General features: G+C 50.3%; 1 protein-coding gene across 1 annotated transcript; it reads right to left on the bottom strand.

The window, feature by feature from the left end:
• Window positions 1-279: 279 nt before the first annotated feature.
• On the bottom strand, window positions 280-14,098 carry CCND1 (cyclin D1). Its single transcript, XM_048948118.1, has 5 exons — window positions 13,614-14,098; window positions 11,911-12,126; window positions 11,276-11,435; window positions 5,960-6,108; window positions 280-905 (listed from the first exon to the last, which is right to left on the bottom strand). Exons 1-5 carry the CDS (start codon window positions 13,809-13,811, stop codon window positions 750-752), a joined length of 879 nt encoding a protein of 292 aa, XP_048804075.1. The 5' UTR covers window positions 13,812-14,098; the 3' UTR covers window positions 280-749.
• Between the last annotated feature and the right edge of the window lie 8,251 nt (window positions 14,099-22,349).

The raw sequence follows: 22,349 nt of genomic DNA, 5'->3' as shown, positions 1-22,349 counted from the left end.
CCAACAACGCTAAGCTGGAACCCTACAAATGCACAGGCAATCCACAGGCACAAAAAAAAAAAAAGATTAACATATAATAATGCTGTATACTAACATACACTAACTTATGGGTTACGTTAACCATTTATAAGGTGAAGAGGATAAAAAAAAAAACAACTAAGGAAATAAAATAAACATTTACAGATGAATTATAAAGTGACTAAATGCATAAGCAAGCAAGATACAGAAAAGCCTAGAACTGCGTTAAAGTTATGCTTTTTAAAGAAAAAAAAAAAAGAATATTTCATTTACTATCTAAAAAAACCCTCTTCTACTTTAAAAATGGTTGGTTGGTTGGTTGGTTTTATATGTAAGAAATCAAATCTAATACCTCCCCTGGAGACATTTTGTGTGTTAATGCCTATTTTTACAACATACAGACAAGAACACTTTAATATAAAAACTAGTTGATTATTATTGTATAAAATCCTCTATTTTTGTAGCACAAACCCCTGGGGGCAATGCAAATACTATTTTTTTCCTTTTTTAAGACAGTTTTTGGGGTATTTTTTGTTTATTTGTTTGTTTGAAGTCACAGATGGAAGGGAGACAGAGCAAGAAAAAATATAACAAGACTGGTTTTCCCTTCTGGTATAAAAATGTCCTGGAGAAAAGGGTTTCTGGGGGGGAGATCCCGATGCTGATTCCTTCTCAGATGCCCTTTCTTTGTCTGCTTCTCTTGCCAAGCAAACCCATTAGAAGAAGTCCTCTTAAATGTTCACATCTCGCACATCAGTGGGTGTGCAGGAAAGGTCTGCTTCGTCCTCTACAGTCTTTGTTTCTGAAGATACGTTGTGCTGCTGTGCCTGGCGTAGACTGGATTCAAGGAGGGATTCAATCTGTTCTTGGCAGGCTCGTAAACAATCCTAGGGAAGATTAAGCGGGAGGAGAAAAAAGACCCAGGGTCCTTTAGAAAAATACTAACATCACAGACAAAACACCTTTTCTTGAAACGTCACGAGAAATGCAGTCGTGTTATTTGGGAGTGTAGGAAGAGCAATGCTGAACTGTTCAAGGATTGATGAGGCACTCAAACTGCTGCAGAATGCTAACTGGCTCCAGCCTTCAGCAGTAACTCCTGCCATCTTCTATTTAACAGCCTCAGTGAGCAGCTCCACACGTGCTCCTCTGGCAACAATGTCATTTTGCTCCTTGAGTCAGCACACAGAGCTGCGTGCATGGATGTGGTGCACACTCCTGTGAGACGGGCAATAGCCACCCTGCCTGGCAGGACCTTGGATAAGAAAGCTCTTCAACAGAAGTGGCATGCACATGGATGCTTAGATACACAAAACTGAAGCTGCTACTATCTGCAGTAATGGGCAGCTCGGGTTAGCTAACTGATTTCTAACTCAAAAAGCACCTGAACAGAGAAAACTTAACCACCTGCATGACCCCAATGTGCAGAGATCTTTTAGAAGCATCACTATGGTGCTGCCACGCTCTCAGTTTGCTACTGCATCCACCCTGACAGCTCAGAGAGCTCTTTCCCAGCTTCACAGCCCATGTCTGGAGCTGAGTGCCCACTCTGGAAGGTGCCATGGCTGTGCTGCGCACTGGCTGCGGTTTGAATGGAGAGCAGCATGTGCCAGCAGGACCAGGTCTACTGTGGGAAAGGGGAACTTCCCCAGCCATTGAGCACACCACGAGCAGGCACATCCAAGTCTACCTATTGATGCACAGCAATTCCATTTGGAGAAGGCCTGTCAGCTCAACCTGTCTGACCTCCTGCAAACTACAACTGCATTCTTCAGAGCCACGCACATCCACTGCAAGGGCACAGAACTGGTGCCTCAACAGGCACAACAATCCCACTGTTTTGCCAAAATTCCTCCAGTGTGCTGTTTACTCTTACCTATACAACAAATATCGTAAGCTTTTTCCCAACATATTTAACTCTGTGTCTGAAGGACTTTGAAGTTTCCTTTCAGTACTGCCTTTTCTGATTTAACCTATGACATGTGTTAGCCCTTGCGGTGAACCCAGTCTTCCATGATAAATTGCCGTCAAAAGTGTTAGGATGTGCATGACTGAGAATGAATGTTGTTTTCCTGAGAGGGTGACCTGCCTGCTGTTTTCTTTATTTCCCAGTTTCAATTCTGCCTTCATTCAGAGGCTTCTTGTGTGATCTACCAGCTTTTCACTGATTCCACTACCACAAGAATCTCCTCTGCCACCAATAAGGGCACATGGCATTTGGGGTAAAATAAGATTAGAAACCCAAGCAAACAATTCTCTGCGAGGCCTTTCTGAGAGAGAGGGAGGTTAATCCTACCTCTAAGCAGATCAGACCATCAGTTACAGCTCACTGAAAACACATAACCTATGACCTTTCTTGGTTTAAACCCTAGTGTAATATTTCCTCTTGACAGAGACACACAGCGTTTTAAATGACAAAAAGAAACGCCTCATATCCTGAAGTCATGATGCCTTTGGCTCCTGCATTCCTCTGGCCTTCCCACTAAGTTCCCTGTGAAGCCCCTCACCCCTTCCCAAGATATGACAGATCAATCCTGTCTGTGCGGCTGCTGCTCGCCCGTCCTGCAGCATGTACCTCAGTCACACTTGGAATTAGATGTATTAAACAGTACATGAATAGCGGTTTGGGGATTTTCACTTTTACAAATCCGGGCACTTTTTCAGATAATTCTGTTATAACAAGGTACTATGCCCACGGTTCCAAACAGAAGCCAATTTATTTCCAGAGCAAAGCAAATCCTGTTTTTGTTTTTGATGCTGCTATTTGCATATAGCATGTCTGAGTTCTAAAAACCCAAACCATTCTAAAGGATTTCTATAAATACCTATTCTTCTCCCTCTGGAGTTTGGCCGCCAATTCATATCTAGAACTACATCATTTAAAGGTTATTTTTGACCACAGATGTTTTTAATTCCTGTCAAAATCTCACAGTACAGCATGTCAGAACTGCAGAAGATGTTTTAAAGCATTATCCTTACAAGTTTTATGAACGGCAGTCTTGTGCTGCAGGCGATGGACAGTATTTTAAGTGTTAAGCATTTTGTTTCAAACCATTCAAACTAACTCAGTTAGTTACTCAGTTAGTTACCAGATGAGCAATTTGTTTGCAGGAATATCTTAGGGCTAGCAAAAATGACTGCAAAATACAAAATTCACCGTGAACAACCTAATAAAAGCTCGTTTTCATTCTCAGTACTTCTCAATGCTGAAAAGCAAACACTAAACTTGTGCATTATTCTGATAACTTCTCCCAACAACTTTTCTGCTTCGCTACCCAAATTTTCAATGCGCACAGTTTGTTCAAGGTCATAAACCCTTCCTGGATTAATTAAGACCCTCAGTGGAAAAAAAAAAAAAAAAAAAAGGACTTGCTAGCTTAAGTGATGTGCTCAAATACCTTTAACACACACAGCAGATGTCCAAGGTCAGATACTAAAGGAAACAAACAACAACAACAAAAAAGAAGCTGCTTGGAAGTCCTTTGTTACTGCCTGACCTGCTCTGGATAGCAAGCACATGTCTGAAGGTGCCTCTGAGTAGGGGCAGGCAGGAGACGAATTCCAATGTGCTAACAGACAGCATGGAAACCCAATCTAATCTAGTTTAGCAAATTTCTGGCCTGGAAATGAATGTCAGGTAAAATTCCATCTGTTTGGATGATGGGGTCAAGAATAGAATGATGGAAGACAGCCCAAGACTTCTAATTGTGATTATCTGACTTCTAATTACCCCTGATCAAAGGCAGAATGGGAAATTGGACTCCTACCAACATAAACATGAACCATAAAGGAATTCCAATCAGGTGATATCCATTTTACTTTAGATTCAGCTTTCTGTGAGACTAAAGGTAAAAAAGTGTAATTATATAACCTGAAATCCAACAGACCGGCTGCTCTAGCTAATAGATAATCTGGGAGAACGTTAGCAATGCTGTTATAATGCACACTCTTAATATTTCAGCCACATCAGTATAAAGGGCTTCAGTCATGTAGGCTGACAAAGGGGAACCATCACTATGGAGTAACAAACTTCGCATGGGTGCCAGCTAAATAGACACTGTAAGCAGTAGGCTTACATGGGCCGGCCTTATGGGAAACTGTCTTTGCAAGGGAATCACACTGTGTACAAAACCAAGCAATTTACCCTTTCCAAAGCAGTAGCTGTGAAAGATACTCTTATTCCATTACAAACACAACATATATCTACATTCAGTATAACTTTATGGTCCTCATTTTCTGTAGTAGTCTCTACAAAAACCTTCCAACTCTAGCTGCGCTAACAAGTAAATATGTTTAGCAGTAGAAGCTGGAAGATAGTTACTTCCTTTCAAAGGTCTTAGTTCTTTTTTAAGTTCAGGTTGTACAGGTTGTGGCCTTATGACGACCTTGGACAATAGAAAACAAATAAGCATTGGTTCTCTTCTTGGTAAATTTTCTTCTGAAAGAGCTGTCATCAAATAAGTCAAGTCATATAAGGACATGCTCTTGTTCTCTAAGGTGTGAGAGCATCTCCCTGAATGCTCTGTCAGGAATGATTACAACTACCTCTGTTTGAGTCAGATGCTGTCGATAGCAACAGCAAGCCTAGAGTTTTTCCTCAGTACCTCCTTCAGTCACCTTGCGCCAGGAAGAGGCCAATCATACGCTGACCTACCTACACTGCTCCCAAACTCACTGAAAGCATTCCATATACATACCAAGCTGAGCTGTGGGATATTTACAGCATTTAAGGTTTCTATAACATCTGACATTTCAGCACTGGATCCATACTACTTTAGCTGTGGTAACGTAAATGGCAAAAACAACGCACTAAATACTGAGGCACTGTGAAAGTGATCAAAATAATAAGCTGTGATATAATATTCGTCAGCAGTTGTTTCACATCGTTTATCTAACGTAAAATACTCTGCTGTGAGTAATTCATTATGATGCATTCACCTTTCCAGAAATCATTCAATCCCGCCAACAACACCCAGTTACACAGAACTAGTTCGGATGGACCTGGACTGATAAAATTCTCTACGGATTTAAATTATTAAAGTGTAAAATTATATAACAACATCTCAAAGATTCTACCCTAACCACAGAGTTGTCTTTATTTGTCTCATTGTCCAGCACTGGGAGACCTCACAGGAACCTTTTAAAAGCATCTATTTATTGGTCTTCCACATTGTTGCAAAACAAAGCTCAACTCTGCCCCAACTTCACACACCATTATGACATGGATCATTGACTTTAGGTCTTCCTTGTAGGCTCCCTTCCTGGCCCATTCACTCATGAAAGGTTTATTGCTCGCTAGTTACTGATGTGCATCTCCTGGAAGCTGCAGGGCAAAATGAGAGTCCTGTGAGGACCATCTACCTTGTCAGAAAGTCGTGGGACAAGCATTTGTTCCAAAAAGGAATTCAATACCAGCTACTGTGCAGGTCTAGCACGTAATAAACCAAATTAGATCATTAGAACTCTTTTAAGAAGGGCTTTTTCACACCACTTGGCACAATAAAAGGCCTCAAGAATGGTCAAAGATAAGGTCAGAGATACCACGAGGTCCATTTATTGCAATCCCAGTAAGTATTTCCTCGTCTTTACTTTAATAGTTTTCTTTTGCACAGACTGCTGTTTAATTACCTACAAGCAAATACAGCTTTTGCAATCGTCCCAGCTCGGCTCAGGGTTTCCTCTGCGCTGTCAGATACGCCTCTCAAGAACACCAGAGCTGGACGTGGCGTTCCTATCAGCAAACTGCAGCACTGTAACTGCCGGTTATTAATGGCCGTAACGACAGCACAGAATGGGGATGAACACCAGCGAGCATCTTCAGGAAATGCACTCTGAGGTTTGACCTTTATCGAGATTTACTGCCAGATTAGCGACTGCGCAGCAAGCAGGCATTCGTTCTTAAACTCTAAGGCAGAAGGATCAACTGAGAAGAGTCACTTACCGGATCACATTTGATAACTTGTGATAGGAAATGTGTGAGGCATTGATAGGAGAGGAAAGTGTTAGTGTTCCCCAGATGCAGGCCTTGCACAGCTGCTACCACACTGCCAGCTGCGATCATGGAAGGTGGGTTTGAAATAAATTTAACATCTGTATGAAGAAAGAAGAGGGGAAAAAAAAAAAGAAAAAAAAAGACTGAAATGATTGCTGTAGAAGCCTGCCCATACGCATACGCTCTCTTCTCCCAGCATAGCTTCAGCTGCCAGCTGCTGCACCCAAACGCCGGTGCTTCCCGCTCCGAGCTGCCACAGGCCCCGACCTGCCAGCACTGGTCCGGGCGGGCAGCCCGCTGTGCACAACGCCTGGTGGCCCACCATCACCTGCAGACCTCAGTGTCCCAGCACTTTGCTTGTAATGGTGCAGCGCCGCAGGGGAAACCCGCTCCCATTCCCCAGTATTGTGCACCACCAAGCCCTAGGTGTGCTCCGAGCGGAGTCCCTGGGCCGTCTCAAGCACTGACATTCAAAGGAATATGGCTTTAATGAACAGCGACATCAGTAAAAAGAAAGGAAGAGAGAGACCGCTTAGCCCTGTCAGGAGGCAGATAATCCATATTTAAATTAAGGTTTCATCTTAAAAACGCTTTGTCTCGACCTAGTCTCTTGTCAGTGGCTGCCATCCATCCCGGCAACAGGGATTTAATGTAAATGTGGCATAACTAAGTGACGGGGGTCCCAAGAATTGGCGGACAATCAGTTACATTCTGATGTGACACCATGCTGACAAGAGGCTGGGCCCCCTTCCAGACTGCAGTGCTGTAGGTCTCTCCACAAAGCCACTCCCATGATTCCTTAAGGGGCTATCTCTGCCATTTAGCATGGTTTGGGTGCGTTTTTTAATAAGAATAATCCACGTTTTAATGCTAAGACTCTTTCCGCTGAACAGGAATGCGTTTGATGTGTGGCAGCGTACACCTTGGAGGGGAATCGAAAAGAAAAGGAAAAAGCGGCGCAAAACAAACATCTGATTTTGTGAGGAAGAAAGGGAAATGCCACATTATACGCGAGAACCTGAGATACATTCCTTCAGCTTTTATCAGAACACAACTTCCTCTGGGCTGAAAAAATATAAACCATCTGTCAAACCCCTGAATGAAATCAAAGGAATGGACAGCTTAGAGAGCTCAGTGGAACAGTGTAAGTATTAAACCATCCATCTCCTTTATTATGGTAAAATAACTTTTGTGACAGTGTTTTACCAGTGCAACCAAAGTCTCCACCACTCTGTGGAAGTCCCCTCTCTGAATCTGTTCTCGTATCTCTGACACTTTGTTGTAGCCCAGACCGGTACCCACCTTCACAAGGGCATTTCGCCCCACGCTCCACGAACCTTCACGTTAGAACTGATACGGTTAATTGTGGCCCAGCTTTTGTGATGCGCTGCCAGCAAAAAAGCCAACCTTGGTCTAAAGCCATCTCCTGCACGCCACCGCGTTCAAAGCAAATGTAATTTGCCCCCTTTTCCTAACCCGCCCATTTCAGGACAGACGCTAAGTACACACACCTTGGATCAAGCTCCTGCCATTCCCCCAAATCAAGATAGTTACGGTTGGTTATTGACAACATGCGCCTTCCACAGATGGTCTCCCAGCTGAAACACTGAAAGGCGGTGGCAGGTGGGCTCCAGAAGCAAGGGCCTCCAGCAGGCAAACGTGAATCTCACCACGATTTGGTTTCCAGCGGGGTACGGCGGCAGTGACTTCACGCCAGTACTGACTGCTTTCCACGCACAGGACGTGGCCAAAATGTGTCAGTTTAATGAAGTCTGTCCTGACAAGATCATGTTTGGGATTAATATTTGCGTTCTTCTTTTAAATGGAGCAGTAAACAAGAACATGAATTCATAGTCACACCCTCATTCTTTCCAAGGTGGAAAAGTGATAATGAAGTTTAAATGACCAGTTTGTGTCTGTCCCTATAACCACTCCAGACAAGCAGCATGGACTGCCTTTTTGTTGCAACTCAACAAGGAATTATTTGTGGCAGAGGCCACTAATTTCAGCATATTAATCAGGGGGCCCCTCTCGCCTGTAATTGGATGCCCCCAAGTGAAGAGTGTGGCATCATTGTCAGCCTCCATCGCCTCATCTTGCGCTATTGAGCGCTCAGGAACAAGGGGGCTTCGGTGAGATGAATTAGACCTGACACAGCCACAATGGGGTAGGGGGCCCCATCAATTGAAGCACACATCCCCAGTAGCCTATCTGAGACTTCATCCAAAAAGAATAAACAACTTCAGCGTTGTTAAAAAGAGAGAGAGAGAGAGAGGGGAGGGGGAGGAGAGAGAAGAATGCCAGCCACCCTGAAGGGAGGACAAAGCAGGCATATAGGCGCTGCAGCGCTTTAAAAAAAATTCCTAACAAGGCGAGTCACCCCTTTTCCTTTTTAAATGGAGCAGCAGTTCCATCCGTCTGGAGAGCTGGGGGCTATGAATGAAAATCTTTTCATTGAGGCAAATCAAAACTGCGAACATAAATCACTTGCTGCAAGATGCAACAGGTTCCAACTGGTCACATACCTTGAGACTCCCAATTTTATAAAGGCCAGAGAATAGGAGAATTGTAACCCGGTTGTTTCAAAGCGAGATCTTTCTTTCTCCATTCGAGAGAAGGAAAGCAACAACAATAATAATGGCGATAATAATAATATAAAAGGAGCCCGGTATGTTTTGATAACCAGAGGAACATAATGAAATGCTGAAGCTCCAATATTTGTTGCTATTCATTGTTATGCTTGTATAGAGCCGCAGTTCTCCCTCAACGCTGGTCTTAACTTGGGCCAAAAGAGGCCTGCTTCCTTTTGAGCTATCCCTGCCTTGTTCGGCCATGCCAAAGCCCCATTCATTAAGCTCAATTATGTGTTAACTTCAAACAACCCCTGGTAAATTTTTTTTTCTCTTTTTCTCCCAAACCTACCACAGCACAAAGACATCCTTTGGTGAAAATGGATTTCTCGAAACTGAACCAAATCAAACAAATCCACTTCTACCAGCCAGGCAAGCAAAGAGGAGCTCAGAAGGAATTCCCCTCCACTTCACCTTGCGACGTAACCTTCTCGTTCTGGAGCAAGCACGCATGCACACTCATCCACAAACACTTCCACAGCATTCACCTTGCTAAGCCAACTGGCAGAGATCTTACTTTTTAGGCCAGCATTATTTTGCTGCCTCCTCTCAGGAGCCCCTCCTTCAGGAGGGACACGGGCTGTGCACTTCAAGCAGAGGACATACTGAGCTCACCCCCGAGGCCACTTCAGCGAGTTTCACAGCGTTTCTAATGGACTTTGGATTGGGCCCCACAGCACAGCATCCAGGCAACACAAGGCATTTGCAGTCCATCTAGGTTCATTTTGGCAGGGGGAAATACAACTGCAAAGCAAAGTCCAGATGCTACTTAAGCCACATGTTATATTCACTAGCCAACAAAGAAGTTGTGGGGAAAGCAAGAGGTAGAGAAAATCCCAACATCCAAAAATAACAATAAAAATACAGAGCCCAGCGACAGCCCTTCTGTGTGCATTTTCCCCAGGAAATATTCCCAACTTGAGTAGGGAGCCAAAGAAGGCCCCAGTTCCGGTGAGCTCAGCACTGTTTTTCAAAAGCTAAGTAGAACTCCCAGAACATGGCTCTCATTTACTGATGCATTCTCCAGCTGTGGTTTGTACCAGCGTTAAATAAAGCCTCTAGATGTGCTTCCTAGAAGGAAATATAACAACACCAACAGTAGATCAAAGTACTGGACCCTTAGCGAGTCTCCAACCTTTGGACTACTCTTGTTTTCATCCCTGTCATTGCCAACACAACAACCTAGGTTAACTGTCCCCATATCCAAGGGGAGGCTGAGGTAGCATCAAAACCAGCAAGTTACACGTTCAGAGTCCCAGCAGCTTTACCTGGTGGGATCTGCCATGGAGAGCATGTCTGATTTTCCCGTGGTGCTTCTGCAGGTGGTGTGAATGCTGCTGGGGGGCTGCACGCCCCAATCCCGGAACAGTGCTTCTGCAGTGGGAGCCGCCCCACCACGCCGGGTGATGCCAGTGCTTATAGACGTCCCATGAGGGCTCGGTTCTGTCTCTGGGCCTCTATCAGTAGGCTCTGTGTAACCCGTGTTTTCTTCCGAGTACCTGCAGATGTCTCTTGAATCTTTTTGCCAAGTCCGTATCTGGAAAACGAGCTCCCCTAACTGGGCTGACCACACATCCCACCAAGGTTTCCCAGGTGCCACTGCAGGCTTGATATCTTCCACACGGCCACTAACAAATATTAGCGTTTAATGCAGCACAGTATCTCCTTTGCACTACGTTTTATCGGTGCTAACAGCATCTGGCATTCCTCTTTACGTGCTACTGCAAAAGAACATTTGCTTTGGCTGCTTTTTCTTCCTTATTCCTTTGCCATTCGTGGATTTGTCTCGTCATACTGACAGCCAAGGCACCGAACGCGCCGCATTTGAGCAGAGGATCTATGCTCCCTCCAGGACTTCTTTTGTCCTGCTCCTCCACTCCGGTCTGTGGGAACCGCGAGATCTGGAGGACAGCTTTTCCTTCCCGCTCTGCCAGGGTTCAGCGGGTGAAGCCGGCGCACGCACAAACGCACACACACACACTCCGCATGCAAACACGGAACTTCAAAGCCGCGGCGCGCACAGGCACGGTGCCCTTGAAACCAACGATCGGGGCCCTGCGGACCCAGCCTGGCGAGCGCCTGCACGGGGCCCTGCACATGGCTCTGCACATGGCTGCAGCGCAGCACGTGGCCGGGGCGCAGATGGCAGCGCCGGGCCCGCGCCAGCAAAGCCTCCGCACCGCGTGGCTCCTGCCACTGCCGCCAGAGGGGAAGAGGCGGCTCGGGAGGGAAGTTTCCAAACCCCCACACAGAGCTGTTCCCTCTGCCTATGAAGTTGTCTTAGGACTGATCCGCAGGCAGGATTTCCCCGTGTGAGCAGCGAGCCTCTTGCTGCCCCAGCACTGATAAAACCCAGTGCGTGGAGGCAATAGGATTGTGCCCTGCAGCGTGCGCCCCGTGCTGCTGCACAGAGAAGAGCGGTGCTTCTCCCCCAGCCAATGCATTCAACTCAGAAGTATCTTCTGAAAACGCTTACCTGTGCGGAGTAATCCACCTTCTACAAACAACAAGGGCAATAACCAGGGCTTAAGCTCCCTCCCCACAGCCCCGAGAGCCCACGTTAGCCATAGCCAAGAGCCAGGGCCAGCTGTGCGCAGGGGAGCGACGCGCTTTGCGGAGCGTGCAGGGCTCATACCTGTAGCGCACAGAGCCACAAAAGTCTGAGCATGTTTACGGATGATCTGTTTGGTGTCCTCTGCCAGAGGCATTTTAGTGAGGAAATGTTCAATGAAATCGTGGGGGGTCATTGCAGCCAGATTCCATTTCAGCTTATTCACCAGCAGCAGCTCCATTTGCTGCAAAGACAAAAGGGAGGAAGGGGGAAGAAGAGGAAGAAACGAAGGGAAAGCGCGGTTTGCCCCGGTGGTGCACACGGGGCCGCGCAGCACCCGCACCCCGCTACCCACGCCCGGCCCGGCGGAGCCCTCCCGCGAGGGTCGGCGCGCCCGGGGCCGGACCGGGCGGCCGCCGCAACCCCGGGGAAGCGCCGCACCCCAAACGGCCGCCAGGGGGCGCCCAAGTCGCGCCTCGCCGCGCCGGCTCCGAGCGGGGAAGCCTCGGCGGGGGGCGGGGGGCGCGGGGATCCGCCGCCGGTCCGCAGCCCCGCGGAGACGGGGCGGTGTGCAGGCGGGAGGATGCGGCCCTGCCAGGCCCCGAGAAGGGGCTTCCCCATCAGCGTGCTTGGCGGGGGGGGGGCGTTTCTTTTTTTTTTTTTTTTTTTTTTTCCTTTTTTTTTTTTTTTTGGCCTGAGGTGATTAAATATGCAATTACCAGTAACTCGTCGGGTCTGATGGAGTTGTCGGTATAAATGCACAGTTTTTCCGCGGTCAGAGGAATCGTTTCCTTCATTTTGGAAGCCACAAACATGCAGGTAGCTCCGAGCAATTGCAACCGGCTTTTCTTGAGGGGTTCGAACGACAAAAATCTGTCCAAATAATTCATCGCCAAGGGGAAAACTTCCTCTTCGCACTTCTGCTCCTCGCAGACCTGCGGGAAGGACGGAGATCGTTTAACAACAAATTCGGCATCGGCGCAGAGCGGCCCGTCCCTCCCCCACCCGGGCCGTGCGGGGCGAGGTTGCGGGGGGAGAGAGAAACGCGGCCGGGAAACGGGGGAAGAACGGAGGTGCGAAGGAAAATGAAAGTCACGGGGGCCAAGCGGGGGAAACGCGGCGTTCGAACGATTCGTGGGAGGAAGGGGGGTCGGCGCGGAGGAGCTCGTCGTCCCCGCCGCGGCGGCCCCCAAAACGAACGACGAAAAAAGCACAGAAATGGGAAAGCGCAGGAAAACGCGGGGGCAGCGGGAGGAAGAGGGGGGGGCCGGGCTGCCCCGGGGCTCGGCCGTTCCGCCTTCGCACTGCCCCCCGTTCGCTGCGGTGCCGCGATCCCCGCTCCGCTCGAGACACAAAGGTGGCGTCCAGCCGCATTTCCCCAGACGTCATCTTTTCAAAAAATATTTAAAAATATTTAAAAAATCCGCCGGGCTCCGGAAAAACGCTGAAAACGAAGCGGCGGGGGTCCTTTACCGAGCCCCGTGCCCGGGGTCCGCCGGGGGGGTCCCGGGGAGGCGCCCCGAAGTGGAATTCCCCGCGTCCCTCTCCCGCCCGCGGCGCGGCCGGGCGCGACGTTTCCCAGAGCGAGGCACGGCGCCGCGCTTTCAAAAATTAATTAAAAATAGATCGCGAGCACCCGGCGCTTCGGAAACGGCACGAAAACGTAGCCCGGCTCCCGGGGCGCCCGCCGGGGGCCCCCCCAAACGCGTCCCGCGCGGGCCGAGGCCCTTTCCGACCCGCTTTTCCCAGGCGACCTTGCAGATCGCCGCCCGGCACAAGCGCGCCTTTGAGGGGTGACCGCAGCCCGAGCTCTCTTCGAGCCGAACAAAGAAACTTTCACCCCGCGGCTCCCCCCGGCAGCGCGGAGCCCCCCGGCCGTGCCCTGCCCGCCGCCCCAGCGGGGTCCCCGGCCCCCCCCGGCCCCGGCCCCGCCGCAATCCCCCCCCCCCCTTGGCGCGCTCCCCGGGACTTTCTAATTTTCTCCCGATTAATAAACGCTTTTGCTTTGCAATAAAAGAACAAAGATGGCGCGTAATACTGGCACGGGCAGCGCTTGCATACGTGTACAAGGATATTAATTTAAAATAAAATCCCCGAAAAATAACCGGCAGCCTCTCCCGACGGCCCCGCGCCCGGGGGCTGCGGGGCCCGGGGCGGGCGGCGGCGGGGCGGCGGCGGTCCGGCCGTGCCCGGCGCACCTGGCTCGGGGACGGCGGCCCGACGGGTGGCACTGCCGTACCCCGGCCCCGCGCCGCCCGCAGCCGCCGGAGGTGCCGCCGCCGGGCGTGGGGCCGCCGCGCCGTCCGTCCGTCCGTCCGTCCGCGCTGTCCCGCGGCCGCCGCACCGCGTGCCGCAGTAGAGCCCCGTGCGGGAGGGGGGCGAGGGCAGAGCCGGCGCGGAGGGAGCCCCGCGACATACACACCTCCAGCATCCAAGTGGCGACTATTTTCCTCATATATGGCAAGATTTCCTTCTGCACGCACTTGAAGTAGGACACCGAGGGCGAGCAGGTCTCCTCCGCCTTCAGCATGGTCTGCAGCACCCTGTCATTAAGCAGGTTGGCGTCCAGGTAGGCTCGTCGGATGGTCTCCACCTCGCAGCACAGCAGCTGATGTTCCATGTCTGCCTCCTTCGTCTCGAGTCAGTTCCTCAAGGACTGAGTCAGTCTCTCGCTCGCTCTCTCTCTTCCCCTTCCAGGAGTCCCTTGGATGCTGCTGCTGCTACTGCCGCTACAGCCCTCTGGAGGCTGAAAAACTTTCTAACTTCCAACAAAACTCTCCTGTATAGTCCCTGTGACGTTACTGTTGTTAAGCAGAGATCAAAGCACGAGAGAGAATGAGAAAGAGAGAGAGAGAGAGCCAAAAGCGAGGGGCAGAGCCCTAAAGCCATCCCATAGGCTTCAAGTCCTTCCCCTTTGCTCGGCTTATAGAGCGCAGGGGTTTCATGCAGATGCAAATGAGACGAGGCTCGCTTTCTTCAAGGGCAGGGGAGAGGTGGGGGAAACCCAAATTGTCTCCTCGGTGCTTCGTGCATAATTTTAAAAATGGAGAGAGTCGTGCGGTGGGAGCCGAGCGATGAATGGGGCCGGGCCACACACAGGCACGGGCTGTAGGCGCAGGGGAGCGCTCGGCCTTGTTTTACGGGGGGCGCAGGGAGGGGAGCACGGCACCACGCGCTGTGCCCGGCTCTACCTGCGGGCCGCGCTCCGAGCCGGGCACGAGGCCTCGGAGCGGATCCCCAGGGGACAGCGCTCTCCCATTTCCTCCTTCCTATTTTTTTTCTTTTTTCCAGCCCCGCCGACTTCGCTGCAGGCCGCGACCGTAAAGGCGTCGGGGTCTCCCCCGTTCTGCTTCTCCTTCCTTTCCCGGCACCTCTCCCTCCAAGGGGCGCGGGGCAGCGAACGGGACCAGCCCGCACTCAGCGCCCCGTGTGCAGAGCCGCCAGCAGACACAGCTCCGCCGAGCACAAAATGGTGGCCGGGCCCACGACAGGCCCACGTGGGTGCCGGCCTGTCTGCGTGGGGCTGCGCCTACCTGGAAGCGCCCCGCTCCGTCCCCAACGGAAAGCTTCCTCTGAGCATCTCCGGGCCGGTACGAAGCCTGGGGCCCGCGGGAAACTGCCGCAGCGAAGGCCGGCAGGAGGTGCGGCCCGGAAGGCCCGAGCCATAAGCCCAGTTGGGGCCCAGGCTTTTATGGACGGCCTCGTGGCCATCGAGGGCACGCCGCAGGGCAATGCAGGATCCGTGCGGCAGAGCCGTGGGGCACGCTGGTGTGCAGCTGCATGCCCACGTCGCCCGGCCGCTGCCCGCACGCCCCGGCAGCGCCGTGCTGACCGCTGGCCTCCGTCTCGCCCCGGCCGAGGGCCGCCATCGGCGCTGAGGGCTGCATGCGGCGGGGCCGAGCCGCAGGGCGTCAGGGCGCGAAGGCGCCCCGCGCCCTTCCGTCGGGCCGCACGCGGGACACGTGCTCCCGCTTTCACAGCCCACGTGGGCCGGGGAGCGGTGACGTTTATAAAGCGGAGCTCGGCCTGCCTGCCGCGCACCCGCGGGGAAGCCGCCGAACGAGCGTTCCCGCAGCCCCGCGCCGCTCGGAACCAAGCGAGGACGCGGGTCGCCCCGCTCCGTCCGGCCCGGGCAGCGGCTCTCCCCACGTGCGCTCAGTCGGGCCGCTTCAGCGCCGCCCGCCCCCTCCCGCTCCAGGTTCCCGCGGCGCCCAGCGGGGCGCCGGGCTCGGGGCGGGCGGTGCCGCCGGCGGGGAGCGGCGCTGGCGCGGGGGCCGGGGGAGCCCCCGGCTCGGGGCGGCGCGGCCGCAGGAAGCGCCCATTAGCATGAGCCAATGGCGGCGCCGGGCTGTTACCGGGCGGGCCGGGCAGATCTCGCCGCCCGGTCCCGCCGACACAAAGGGGACTGGTCGAAAGGGCGAGCGCCGCGGGGCTCCGATCCCCTCTCCGGGCGGCCGACGGCTCGGCTCCGCCCCCGCCGCGCATCTGCCCGGGCCGGGCCCGCCCCGCCGCTACCTGCCCGCCGCCCTAGTGCGGCGGTGCGCGGACGGAGCCGCAGGCGGCCAGCGGCCCACGACGGCCCTAACGGTCGCGGCTCCGCGCAGAGCCGCGCCGCGCCCCGCCGCTGAGGGGCCGCGATCCGCTTCCTGCCCGTCCGCCCCGCGGCGCCCGCGGCCGGGACCGCCGCTCGGAGCCGGCACTTTCTCATGACGTCACCCGGACCGCGCTCGCCGCCCCCGCTGACAAAGGGAAGCGGGGCCCGGCCCCGCCGCGGGAGCGCGCATTCCTCGCGTGCCGCCGGGCCGCGTGGTCGCGCACGGCACGGCCGCGTGTCACGAGGCGGCTCGGTGGCATGGCGTGGCGGGCGGCCGCTCCTCCGGCCGGGAGCCGCGTGCCGGGAGCGGCCCCAGAAGAGTAGACGGCTGCGGGCTCTGCACCAGGCCCTGCGTCTCGGCTCCGGGCGTCGCTGTGCGCCCGCGTGGAGCCGCGCGCTCGGCTTGGGCGCGGGGAGCGGCCTTCGGCATCCGCGGCCCGCCGGCACCCCGCGACCTGCCGGTGCGGCCCAGCCCTCCCCGCTGACGCCAGCAGGCCCGCTTCGGGAAGCTCGGCTGCCGAACGGGAGTGGCGGAGTGACACGAGGGCCGGAGGGACGCACGGCGGTGGGCTCACGTCTGTCGGGCTCCGTGCGGGCTCCTCCTTGGGGAGCAACGGGCGTAGCTCTGTGGGAAGGTCTGGTGTGCACCATTTGGCTCAGAACCAAGGCGAAAACGCCGCGTTTTCGTTCTGACTTCAAGCGTAGATGACAAAACGATAAATTTGCAAAACTCAGGCTTTTTTTTTTTTTTTTTCAAGAGCACGTGAATTCGATGCAGGTACTGCCATCGACATCAAAGGGAGCAGGATTGAACCTGTCATGTATAGCATTAATGACTACAATCGAATAAACTGCTTCTTTTTCTGCTGCTTTTTGCCTTGTATGTATGCATGCACGCTTATCTGTGGGTGCCAAACGAGCGTGGAGCGTGGAGCGGATCTGAGGTGCTGCTCTTAGGAATGTGCAGCAGCCACGCTAAATGGGTAAGGAATCCAAATAACGGCGCAGTGACAAGGCCGGGGGGAACCTGGCCTCCGAATGTCATAAACCAGCAAAGGAAGTGAAGAACTAAAAACCCTGAAAGATGAGATTACAGCCCTAGTGGAGACTTGAGAAATGCGTGTGATCAATTTTATCTGCTCGTGGTAGCTGCTGTGTTTTTATCTGTTCACAGTGCAGCTCAGTTTGATTAAAAATGGGCACAGAATAGCATAGCTCTGTGGAGATGCATCATTTTAGAGTTCCATCTTTGTGTACCCTTTATAGCCTGGGAGAGTGCGCTGTGTGAGCAGATAGATAGCTGTTCAATCCCCTGCGGTTGGTTCTTACCTGTGCTAGGGCAGCAGGGAATGTGAGGTATGATAATAGCCTCCTATTTAACTCAATTGAATTTCTTTTGTTGGCTAATTTTCATTTGTATTTACATCACTTACTAAATTGCTCAGACTTACAACCTTGAACTGTGGGAGCTTCTTGGGGGGAAAAGAATAGGCAAAGATGTGTTAACGTCTTTGTTAACAGGTATTACATTTCAGATGGATTAAAGCAACAAACCTGAATAAAACATGAATGCCTGTTTTGATAACTAAATCAGAGATGCTTTGTTTCCAAAGAATAAGGTTCTCTGTGGTACTAGCATTGTCTTGGCCTACGAAGAACTGCTAAGCAGTCTGCTGTTCTCTGTGCTGTAGGGTCCCCAGTCTCTCAGGAAAGGCTAAGGCTCTGCCAGCACATCTTGCCTCCATCCACCCGATGATAACAGGCACACTGCTAAAATCTGAGAGGCTATAACGCTGGGATCCTCTAGTGAAAGTCACACTGGGCTATGAAAACGCATGGATGGATGCAGGGAGGTTGGGGTCCTCTGACATATTGTCTCTGGGAAATGGTAGGACATTCAAAAGCAAGACTTCAGACGCTCGAAGGGAAACAAACACAAAAAAAATACGTAGTTCCAACCTGAAATACTGAGTTAGCCATGCACAAGCTTCTGCAGTGTGCCTTGTGCCATAACACGAATGCTGATTGATTGCAGCAGGCCTTGAAACACACAGGCAATTTCCCAGAATACTGCAATGGGAAGGGGAGGATCTGGAAAAGGGGAATGGCTACATTTTTGTTTGGAAGCCCTCACCTTATCTCTCCTCTCCAAAATTGGTATATAGTATGTTTAGTCCAGCACCCAAGCATTTCATCAAATCCCAGCTTTGGCTTTGAATTCAGACTGGGGCTGGAACCGTTTACTCAAGCTGAATCCCAGCAAAACAGCAGCATAACAACGGGAAAACTGTCTCAAGAAATACCAAGAATATTTTTCCTACTTCTGGAGCAATCCAGTGATGTAATACAATGGTTTTCAGTGATGGAAATGGGGCTGGATTTCAAATGATTTAGAAGCTCATTCAATAAAAGATTGAAACACATGCAAAACATGTAAGTAGGCCAGAACTACTCATGTGCTCAAAAATAAAATACATGTTGCTGAGCTGGAGCCTATGGGTACAGTTTGAAGTCAAGGCTAAACTCATCTAGAGAGTTGGTGTTGCTGGAAGGAATTGGTCCTTGGTTTTCTTCCCTGCGATGGCTCATGCTGCATGAGACAAATGCTATGGGTACAACAACAAATTGGAAGCAACGCTGGTTGCTTCCCCAGCAAGATGAAGAAGTATTTATCTTCTTATAAAAACAGAAGGAGAAGTCTCGGTTAAGAAGTCTCAGAGTCAGCGGAGAAGCGCTGGAGTTAATGTCTGTAGAAACATGAAGTCCATGTTGGATTTCATGAGCTGCAGCCTGCTAGAGAATGAATAAAGGGGAACAAGTATCTTCATTAGGTTTAATATGTTGTATCCATCAGACTGTAGTCACTCATCAACAGTCCAGCTTTTGACACACGGCCTCAATTATCCTTGCTCCTGCATGCACCCAGCCCTTCTCGGCTGGCATTGTGAGCTCCTGTAGGGTTTTTTTTTTTGGAGGGGGGGGGAGGAGGTGGAGGTTGGAATTAGCCCGATTTGAACAAGTAGGCCAAGGAACATTGAGCAGTAAAATAAAGTCCTGATGACATATTTGAACTCTTGTAGACCATGGGTTATCTGATCTGCAAGGTCACTGCTATTCTCTGGGAAAGTTTGAAAGAATCTGTTCTCGTTTCAAGCTTAAAGGGCCCTTCTTGGCAATGTGAGGATGCTGATTCACTTTGTCTGAAGTATACGCATAGATAAGTGTTTCAGAGTATTTACAACCTGTATGTTTTTTCTTTCCTTTGGATTTAGAAGTTCATCAAAGGCAGACAGGGTAGAGTTCATTTTAATAAAGAGAAAGAAAAAATGACTCCAATAAGACTAGCAAAACCAAATGAAATGCAGAAAGGAAAACTCTAACGTAAAAGTGAGAAACCTAAAAAGAACTTTAAAATTCCTCTTAATAATTTAAACTGCCAGCAGCAGCAGAAATCAGGAATTATATTTCAGACACGACTTATGCCAGGCATGTCTTACAGAAGAAAGACAAAGACAAATTTGTAATGCCTGAATAGACTGTCCCCAGGAATAAGAAGTGCAGGATTAGGCCCTGGGAAGCCAAGCATCTTTTCCACTGTTCTGTCTGTAAAAGAGTGGAATGATGGCCCTTGGTCTTAGTGACTCTAACAGATGGAGTTGGGGAAGCAGTAGGAAAATAACATAATTAAAACTTTTGTCTTTCTGTATTTGTGAAAAGTCAGGTTTATGCCTTGCTCCAAATGTTTGAGGCTATTACATTACAAAGATTTGGTATTAATATGATTAGGTTAACAGTATTTTTTCTGTAATATGCATCATAAAGTCTTGTCAGAATGAAATTCAATGCTAAAAACATCAAATAATAACTTTCACAGACCATTAATGCTTAAGGCTCCAGCGTGGGAGTTTATTACAAAGGGACCCTGAAATGCTGCTAGCTCTTACATCAGAATATACTTTAAGTTAGAGGTACTTTCCCCCCAGGCTTTGTTTGCTCCAGTGTGATGTAAGCTCTTGCTCTGACTGTTACGTTGGTAAACAGACCAGCTTAGCTTTGTGGCTGGATTCTTGCAGTAAAGCCAGGATCCTGGAGGAGGGATTGGAGAGGTTGTTCCCATCCTCCCACAGGGATCTCAATGCACAAACTCTCGGCCACTTTACCCTTACTGGCTGTGGCAGGTGATTGCCCCATATTTTCCAGACCCTCCACTGCCTGCAGCGGTGGTGCTGTGCAGCAGGATGAGCGGCGTTGTCCATTGCTGGTGTCCCTCGTGCCACCACATGTACTGCTGGGAGAGGAGATAATTCATGCCCTCACCTGAGGGACTGCAAGTTTAATGTCCTTAAGGAACACGTAGCTCAGGAACACGTAGTTCATGCGTACAATGCTGTGCGCTACTGATGCCGTTCAGATTTCTTATCTCCGTGTAGGAATATGGCTTTGAATCCATTTATTTGACTCCAGGTAGGTGTTAGAGTATCTTGCAATTTTCTCCTTGCAATGATCTTATCTTGATATAAGTCCACGGGTGCCCGTGAAGATATTTTAGAGCAGGAAGGATTTAGGGCAAAGAAGTTAGACAGACTGATAGCAAAATGGGCGCTGGGGCCTTTGGTAGGAATGCCTATTGTTCTCCTCCAATAAGAAGTGTATGATTAATCACCAGATTGATTACATTACTCTTTAATTAAGATCACAAGTGCTGAAGAACTTGGACTTTGGTATAGTTTTCCATTGTTATCTCTTCACTATGGCTCTGCATGTGTGACTTTTATAAACATTTCATCTGCCTAGGTCTGTAATTTGTAGCCTGTATTGGACATAAAAGGTCTTGCATTGATTTCCCCTTACTACCATTGTACGCAACCCTCTAACAGGACCTGAAGTCACACTCTTCCTTGCTAGCGCTTCCGCAGCTGGATCCATTTTAATGAAAAGCAAAAACGTGGGTGAAAATGCATTGATTTCATTTATATTAAAAAGTTACTTTCCTTTACCCTGGACTTGTTGCACAGGTTTCCCTGGAGATCTCGTACCCTTGTGGGAACTTTCACAGAAAGCTGCTGATGCAGCCCGGGCAGCTGTCACCAGTGGTTTATGGACACTTTCCTCCTGAGGCATTTGTTCTTCACATATCTAAATCCTACACTGGATCCAGTCCTCAGTAACTGGGATGCTGCTGTAGTGAGTGCATCAGTGCTGAAATCCACCTGAAATCTAAGCTGAAGTATTTTCATAAGTCATTCTCTGCCTGGCAAGAGCCAGCCCCCAGCCAGAACAGGCCGACCAGGGACCTTTGATGCTATCAGTCTGGAGATAAGGAGTAGAGCAGCCAGGCCAGCTCTTGGCTCTGACTGCACGCCAGCCCTTAAGGCTCCTCACAATGCTCTCAGGAAAAGCCACTTTTTAACATTTAGTTCAAGTGCAGACAGGCATTGGAGTTGGGTAAGGATGAGGCCACAGGTCTGTTACACCACTTTGGGGTCAAGTTTACTATGCGGTCTCTGCCAGATTTCAGCCACACAGCCCAGGAACTCGACTGGAAATGCCACTCAGACACTGGCAATGGTGTTCCTGTGCTTCTTCGCACCCAGAAAGCTGGGTCCTGGCCTCAGGTCAGATCTTTCCTGCTCTTCCAGCAAGGGAAGCCAACACATTTAACATGCCCTTTGCATGCACCATCCCAGCTCTTCTTTGGAAGTCCTCTGCCCCCTTGCTCCAGCTGGCTGAGCCTCACGCATGGTGGTTATCTCATCTCAGCTAAGTGTTTCAGATGCAATTGCAATATGGGTATGCAGTTTCAGACTGGTTTAAATAATACATAATAATAGTAATGATAGTGATAACAATACCTGATGTTATAGACAAGAAAAATAAAACTATTGTCTGAAAACGTACCCGACAAGCAATACAACGGTGTTACATACTTGGAAGAGGGGGAATGGAAATTACTTCACACGTTTTCTTCCCATGAGCCTTGTCTAGCCTGCAGGTTACATCGGGGAGACAGAAGCATCTGCCTGAGAAACGCGGCATGAGCTCAGGTCGGGGCAACAGGCTGCCTCCCACACAGCCCATTCAAAACGACGGCACTATCAGATGGAAAGAAGTTACAGCATAGCGTGGTGTATCAGTCTGTTAAGTATCTTTGCAGTGGTTTCCCACAGCACTTTGCAGCTTGTTTAATGTATCACGATTAACCAGTAGGCTCTGCAAGAATGTCTCACAATCACTGGAAATACAAGAAGCAACCTCAAGGACCACAGCAGAAGACAACGGCAACAATGGACATTAAGCCTGTATTTATTGCCTCTCCTGAAAGATGTCCACAACTGCCTGTGTTCCAAAGTACTGAAAGTTTATTCCAAATATTTTTGTTTGAGACCCTTCAGCAGCAGAAATGTTGATTATTGACTGTGCCCGATGAAACGTTGCAAAGCCACAAGTTTTCTCACTGAGCACAAAATGATCAGTTATCTGGCTGATTCTAAGGGGGGGAAAAATGACTTGATCGTGAGTGTAGCGAGATCTTTCAGTTAAGTCTTTCTTCAGATACGACAGCTG

The sequence above is a fragment of the Lagopus muta genome, chromosome 6 (assembly GCF_023343835.1).
Source record: "Lagopus muta isolate bLagMut1 chromosome 6, bLagMut1 primary, whole genome shotgun sequence".
NCBI classification, from domain to species: Eukaryota; Metazoa; Chordata; class Aves; order Galliformes; family Phasianidae; genus Lagopus; species Lagopus muta.
This window is presented reverse-complemented; position numbering and strand designations above follow the sequence as displayed.

Excerpts from the sequence above, each read along its gene's own strand:
- CCND1 (XM_048948118.1), bottom strand. The coding sequence starts at position 13,811 with ATGGAACATCAGCTGCTGTGCTGCGAGGTGGAGACCATCCGACGAGCC. Across the intron at positions 11,436-11,910 it reads TCAGACCCGACGAGTTACTG|CAAATGGAGCTGCTGCTGGT; the intron begins GTAATTGCATAT and ends TTGTCTTTGCAG. Across the intron at positions 906-5,959 it reads AAGTTATCAAATGTGATCCG|GATTGTTTACGAGCCTGCCA; the intron begins GTAAGTGACTCT and ends AATCTTCCCTAG.